Source organism: Anopheles ziemanni, chromosome 2, assembly GCF_943734765.1.
Source record: "Anopheles ziemanni chromosome 2, idAnoZiCoDA_A2_x.2, whole genome shotgun sequence".
Lineage (NCBI taxonomy): Eukaryota > Metazoa > Arthropoda > Insecta > Diptera > Culicidae > Anopheles > Anopheles ziemanni.
Window position 1 is genome coordinate 66,153,918 of NC_080705.1, and position 7,483 is coordinate 66,161,400.

Here is a 7,483-nt window from a genome sequence, read left to right on the forward strand (position 1 = left end):
GTCCGTCGATTGTCCGTCACCGAGGGTTCCAATGGTGGTGCATTTTCCACCTACGAACCACCATCCAACGCATCCCATCGTCCATTCGACGGGGCCTAATGAGAGTTGGAAAGTATGGCGCGCGCGTACCTCCTTTGAATCGGGTCTACGCGATTCGTAGAATTTAGTTAAAAAAAAGCAAACAGTTTTCCTTCCATTCGAATTTAAATTACTCTCTAAACGCTCCGCCGTACAGCGTTTCCACCCGAGCGAATGGGCATTAAACTGCGGGTGCTTTGCATTTTTGCTTTGGTGATCTTTTACGAAGACTGATCCAAGGGGGGTGAGGGTGGAAAAGTCGAGATAATTGAAAAGCGTTGGCACAGCAGGGTTCAGAAATATGTGAGCCGTCTATCGGTGCCCCCTGGCCCTGTTCTATGATACGGGTCTATGGTGTCGGGTAGAAATCAGATAGCGTTCTTAACAGTTGCACAAAGGCACAGGTGAGTCAGCTGCACCGGTGCATAATTCCAAGGGCACACAGGGTGCAATGCAATGCAGTGCGTCGTACAGAGCCCACCATTCTCGACATCATCACCATCATCATCATCAACGGCATCAGCGTGGCCACCATCGACATTATCATCCTGTCAAGACAACTATAAACGTGGCTGTGTCTGTTTTCCTCCTGTTAAATCCATTAAGCAGGTTAGAGAGATCGGTTGGCTCTTGGAAGCGCACTGACTTGGTGTGACGAATTAACACACCTTACATACCCTCACATGCACACACAAGCGCTCACGTAGGCACAGGTGTCCACGACAACGGAACTCCCTGCGAGGGCATGGACATCGCAAGCTCCGATGAGGAAGTTGATTTTTTTTTTTTTTATTTCACTTCCACCACCTCCACGCCACAGTGACCCTTTGGGGATTTCCATTTTTTACCCTGCTGCCCAGACGGCGACGAGTGGAGGGGGTGCTTCCTGTAAATGTATTCAAATGAATTTGAATAATCTACCATACACAACGCACCCGCGGTGATAAACTTCACATTAGATGAGCGTAAAAATTATCTCCCGGTCCGGATCGGTTCCCGGTTCGGTCCAACTCTCAAGCTTCGCTTTACCCAAAACGGACCGGAGACCCTCAGCAGGGGTAGGATGGGGTGAGGGGAGGGTGAAAATGAAAAAGTTTTCCCGCCCGCCTATGTGACCCGGTCATGATCGTTCGGGAGCGTAGCTCCGCTGAAGGTACGTATTTTGCTTTCGACCCGCCAAAACGGACCGCTTCATTTCGTTCCTTGTTCCGGTTTATTTTTTTCCCTCATTCAGGCTACGTGTTGTAAAACCTCCACGTTGTGATATCCTTGCAGTGAAACGGCGCTCGCGCGGGAGCTTTGAAATATTTATATGGGACTGGGCTGTGCGATAGATGATAAACTTCCACCGAATTTCCCCGGATTATTATTCATAATGAAGTGCGGGCAATCGACCGACCGGTGGACCGGTGGACGGTTTTGGGAAATTGTTTTAAATTATTCACAAAGGTTGGACGATTTGGTGGAATACTTAGGGGCACTAAATAATTGTTTTCGATTGGTGCTTTACTGAAGTCTGAAGTGTGTTTGTGAAGCAAGAGTAAATTCAACAGATTATCTTCCGATACTACTGAATAACATTTTGATATTCTCAACAAAATGAGCTCTAAGCAAAAGTTTTAGTATAGAATCGGACAACTGCCTTAAAATCGTGTTTTAACTATTTGTTTCATTATCACATTAAATTATTATAATAGTATAATATTCAAAAGTGTTATAAGCTATATCGAAAAAGAAATTTTAAGGGAAATTTATGTTCTTTATGTATTTCATTCATAATTTATTACCTCATCATAATCCTTGTATATGCCAGAGTTTGTACTTTATTTGTATACAAATTTACCAATCATCAGGGGCACATTCTAATGCTTTTAACAAATGTTTCATAACAAATGTTAATTAATCAACATTGGAAATATCAGGACAATAATTGAAAATATTGTATCATTTCCTTTTCCACTATTTGCATGTTGTTGTATATGTAACTCAACACACTCACCTAAGAATTTCCCTACCATCTAAATCGCGCTGTTCAATACGGCTTCCAAATCCTAAACCGAGATGGCATAACATAACATAACATAACATAGTAATTATCTATTTAGTAGTTCTAAAACTACTCTTATTAATACCTTTCTCATTCTCATTTAATTCTTTTCTTTTTCTTTTAACAAATTAAAATCTATTCTATGAAATATTTTTATGTAAAGTGTAAATAACTAACGCTGATCTTTTGATGTTTTTGCTGATGTTGAGCAGGCAGATACTTTAAACGGAAAAATTAGACGGAAACAATTCAAAAGAAAATAAGTTCTACCTTAGCCATAACAGTGACAATTAAGGATGATAAAGCAATATCAAAGTATACCAAAACATGTTTGATCGCGACTCACCGTCCATATCCAAGAGTAAGAAATATAAGTGACTAATAATATCGGTGTTTTCTTAGGTTTCCAGCCCGGGGGTCCTTTAAGCTCGGGGTTCCTCGCGGTCGCTCACAGGTAGATCCGCCTCTCCCAATCATCCTTAATTCTACACACTAGTTTCTCCACAACTCACAATCAATTTTCATGCACGTTGATGAGGATAAATGTGCTTTATTAATAGATGACAAAACAGTTGCATTCCTCATTATCGTATAACATCGCCAAGGTAAAATGGTAACGGAACGGGTAAGGCACAGCTTAAAATGTAATGATAAACTAATTATTTTGACAGGTCGTCTGCTTGCGGAAGAGGCCAACCTAGGAGCACTAGTGTGAGGGGTGGAACACCTCCACCATGTCGTGGATGCGGGTTTTGCGGTAACATTCGCGGGACCTTTGGGCACCGTTGAACTTTAGGCACCGGCTACGGCTGTTCCACGTTGGCGATAATGCTATCGTACAGTGCGACCTTGGCGTCGCTGGCAAGCATGAAGTCCATATGGTTGAAGGTGGCGTTCGGTAGCAGGTTGAGGGCCACCAGGTTCGGTAGCTTTTCCGCCAGCAGCCGCACGTCGGCCGGCTGCGTCAGCTCGTCGGCAAGGCCGTAGTAGATGGCGACCGGCACGACGACCCGCGCAAGGTCGTAGTCGGGCGGTGCGCTCTGACCCGCGTACTCGAGCCGATTGCGCTCGGGGCCGTAGTCATACGCCCGGAAGTGGCCGGATTGGACGAGCTGGCCAAAGTGGACCCACTGCTTGACGGCGCAACCGGCCGGTACGTGGTGCGTCACCATCCGGAACCCGAGGGCCGATAGGTGCGGATACTTATTTCCGGTTAACGAGTGCATTGTATCTTGGCAGAAGGCTCGACTGAAGAAATCGGGACAGAAGCTATCAACCAGGCGGTTCCAATCGTCCGGGAAGGGTTTAATCTCCACGATGCCCAAAGTTTGGAAGATGCTCTGATGGAGAGAAAAAGACCTGCTAAGGAATGATTGTCGAGGTGGCCAAGTCCAATCTTCTTACCACTAGTACTGCCTGATGTTGCACTAGCAGCCGGAGAAACGGATGCTTTAGATGGGTGACAAAAGTGGCTGGTGCGAGTGCCTGCATGAGCCGAAATTTCTTCGCATACTCCGGCCGAAGCGCATTGAGTACGAAAAACATCGTCGTTCCCTGCGAATGCCCGACGTAGTGCAATCTCTCCGAGCCCGATTGCTCGAGAACGTGATCCACCATCGCCGGAAGATCGTACAGACCGAGCTCGTGGAAGGAAAAGTCCCAAAACTCGTGACTCTCAGGCGATAGCCGGCTGTGGTTACGGCTGTACCGATTTCCACGGGAGTTTCCCAGCCAAACATCGTGCCCACGATCTGACAGAAGGTATGGCAAGGAATCTTCCGGTCCAATCAGTATCCAGTCGGCTGAAGAGCCCATAAGACCGTGCATGAGCAGCACGGGCGGGTTCGAAGGATCAGCCGGACCGAACGTTGGAGACGCCCGGATGCGGTGCAGCTCGAGGATGTAACCATCTTCCGTCTGGACGTGATGCACTTCGGTACTGTAGCCATACTTTTGAGTTATTTGTGGCTAATGAAAGAAAGGAAGAAAATCTCAATTATAACACACTTGTTTCCATCTCGAAGCGAAGGAGTTTCACCGTGGTTAGAGTAGCATCCTCAAAGTTAAATTTAACTTCGGACAAACATCCCGAGATGCAGAATCCGAGTACAACTGTTCCAACGATCCCTAGCATTGTTACCAACCGGTGTGTGAAGCTCACACAACTGCATCGGATGCTGAGAACGATTAATATATTTATACGGTCCCTATTAATGCACAAATGCGGGCAAGTTCTCGGCAAGGTTCTTGGCAGGAAAAATGATTTACCGTATTTAATTGGCTTCAAGGGGTGATCAGTTAGTTTGTTTAATTTCGCTCCATCTTTTTTTCCGTTCCGCGTTCCGATATGGATTCGTGAACAAAAGGCATCCTTCACACCGACAGGCGATAATAATTTCATGAAGAATTCTAGGTTTTCTTACTTTACAAGTATGCTGACAATCAATAGAATGAAACAAACATTGGAAAAAATGTCCTTGCAGCATCTTGGTGGGGGGAAATAGTTTTCACTTAAAGGCAATTGGAATTTATAGACATGTTTGATCGTATCACGTTAAAAACAACACATCATGAGGGGGATGTTCTAGCTGTTTAGTATAATTTAAACCCACACTACCGGTAAAGACTTTTCTTTTTCTATTTTTTGTTCTTTTGAAGGTTTGTCAGTGTTTTATTTTGGAAAATATATCTTTTAGTCTTTAAACCATTTTGCTGGTGGACCTTTTTTCACATTGAGCTTCCTAAGACTGTAGGCGAGAAATTGTGTTATGAGGTTTTTGATTTACAGCTTTTGGAAACTGTTTTCTTGAGTTATTGCAGATGATTTTTAGTATTTTATAGGCAAATATGAGTTAATCTGAGAATTTCAATGGTGAATTATTCAGGTCTCTGAATTTGTGAATTTCTGCAAACTAGTTGTTTTAAAACACATAAAACCATTTTTAGGAGCCTCTCTTGTTTGTTAAGCGTCATTCTTATGTCTTAAGTCAAAACTATCCTGGTCGGAGAGTGAAGTATTTCCATTAAATTTTTCTAGTTTTTTCCTAAAAAGTTTACCTGAAATGTAAAATGGTATTTAAAAGCATTTAAATGGACAGAACGCCGGATATAATCGGACAGCGTATTCCGCTTGTCAAAAGTGTAACATCAGGTTATCCATCTTCATCACCACCCTCCGGGAGCGCATCATCACCGAGTCATCACCACTTTGCGCCCCTTTCCGGCTCCCTTCTCATACGGTACCACCGGCGTTCGCCCCCGCTTTTGCTTAGACACCATGAAGATCCGAGCTGTCAGAAAACACTTTCCTCCTACAACAACTATCCAAACTTTTATCCTAATCTCGCGTCGTTCGATTTGATTTGATATGTGCGCACTTCCGGTCGGCTTCTATGGGTGGGTGTGGGGGTGTTTCGCGCTACGCTTCACCTCGAGAACATCCGTCGCGCGGCTCCTGCGGCGGGGTTGTTCGAAATAATTAAATCAATGCCAATTACTCAACACGAAAGCGTACCCGTTGCCATGTCCACGGCTGTGTTCACGGTTTATCATCGAGTGTACGTTTCTAATCGAATTAATCACAAAACTCGGAGCAAGCTGCACGGACGGTGGGGACCAGGGAACATCGGAATATTTTAAAGCAGTTCCCCCAAGCCGGCATGGGAGGTGTGTGTGTGTTCGGTTGCTGTTCGGGCACCAAATTTATTCCGACAACCGTAAATGGACACTGCAGTGCAGACATTGGCACGGCATTTCCCAGCGCGCCAGAGGCTCTAGCGGGCCGTTCAAAAGGCTCCAGCTAGATCCGACCCGATGCCGGGGCCGGATGGACAGGATGATAAACCAATTTGGAGCTATTTTATCTCTGCCCTCTTCTCGTCATCCAGCGTGTATTTGTCAAATCTGCGATCCGCGACGAGAAACTTTTCGCCAAAAACGCGTTACATCGCAGCTCGTCGACGATTGCGGATAGGGACATATTAGGGGCAGGTCGCGCCAGTCAGCGTCGCCGTTTGTGTAAAACGGACCCACAACACGCTTCCCCCACCCCCTCCGCTCTCGCTTGTCCTTCCGAAGCGGAGACCTGTTTTTTCTGTTGCTGTTGGTTCCCCAATTTTCGCCGTTGTTAATACCAGAATTTGTTGATTTATCTAAATGTGATTGTGCTCGTCTCTTTATTTTTAATTTACAACCAATTTAGACGCACCATAGCGTGTCCGCTGGTGGGGTTGATGGTTTTTTTTTCTGCTCTCCTTCCCTTAGACCGGGTGGGTCTGGCTTTCGGTCGGTGTTGATGGTAGGGTTGTAATTTTGGAGACTCCGTACATTGTTTTTTCTTCGCTACCTCCGTGGCCCCTCGATGTCAGTTAAATCGTGCCAGAGCTCGTTCCCCCCTCCACCACCCAAAAAACCTGACCCCGCGCTGACGTGTGGAGCGTAATCGCAGCGCTTTTTCGGTCTGTCCTCGGCCGAACCGGGCGGGAACCAGGTGTTTTTGGGGCCCGGTGATCGGCCCGGAGCCTCACCGCGATGCTCCTACCGATTTCCGGGACGGGGATGTTTTGATCCGACGCTGGTGTTAGGTTGAGTAATGAAGGGTTTTGCCTATCGGCGGTGCGTATCTGTAGCGTGAAATTTCCACATTTTGCTAGCAACCAGCAGATAGTGGCAGCTGCCACCGGGGAGATTCCGCGGGGTGAAGGGTTTTTTTACCTCGTTCGTTGTTTTGTGTGTGTGTGTGTGTGCTGTTAAGCGTTTTGGAACCGTGCGAAGAATGGTGGCTTTTTTAATGCGTTTCCTTACCTGGCGCCCTTCGGCGTTCGTCGTGGAGCGTGGAGCTTCCATTACCGCGGGGCCCGGGGGGGGACCTCAGAGCTCAGCCTACTGTTTTGCTGATATTGATCTCCCATTTGGACGGTCGCGAGACCTTTCAAACTCGAACGCCCGTGCTCGATTGCTCGATTTCCGCGCGGGTCGGAAATTATAGTCGAAAACGAGGTAAACGCTGCCGAAAACAATGCTGGTCCACTGGGAGAAATGGGTGATGGTTGTTGTTCTGCGAGGGAGGCAAATTGGGATAAGTTACAGCGCAGGTAAATAGGACACCCGGTTAGAGCCTAACGGTATGGGTCGGTATTGTTTGTTTTCTGACAATTATTTTGACACCAACTTTTGGGTCCCGGCCTGACTGAACGCTCCACGTGTTTGATATGAAAATTACACGCGATGAGAAAGTCAAACTCGGTCGCTGGAAAACACAATTTAGGTGTCATTCGTACCGCATCGCACTATACTTAATAGTACATGTGAAGCGGTAAGCGGATTATTACAGGTTCTGTTTGAATGGTTTTGCGTTTT

General features: G+C 46.2%; 1 protein-coding gene across 1 annotated transcript; it reads right to left on the reverse strand.

Annotated features, from left to right (window-relative positions):
- Nucleotides 1–2,928: 2,928 nt before the first annotated feature.
- Nucleotides 2,929–6,970, reverse strand: LOC131294140 (lipase 1-like). The gene is made up of 3 exons (XM_058322185.1): nt 6,929–6,970; nt 3,530–4,093; nt 2,929–3,465 (listed from the first exon to the last, which is right to left on the reverse strand). The coding sequence occupies exons 1-3, from the start codon at nt 6,968–6,970 to the stop codon at nt 2,929–2,931; spliced, it is 1,143 nt and encodes a 380-aa protein (XP_058178168.1).
- Nucleotides 6,971–7,483: the final 513 nt, after the last annotated feature.

What these genes read in the sequence shown, in the direction of transcription:
- LOC131294140 (XM_058322185.1), bottom strand. Translation starts at nt 6,970, where the DNA reads ATGGAAGCTCCACGCTCCACGACGAACGCCGAAGGGCGCCAG. An exon ending in CGAACGCCGAAGGGCGCCAG is followed by an intron (nt 4,094 to 6,928) that starts GTAAGGAAACGC and finishes TTCTTTCATTAG; the next exon opens with CCACAAATAACTCAAAAGTA. An exon ending in AACATCAGGCAGTACTAGTG is followed by an intron (nt 3,466 to 3,529) that starts GTAAGAAGATTG and finishes TCTCTCCATCAG; the next exon opens with AGCATCTTCCAAACTTTGGG.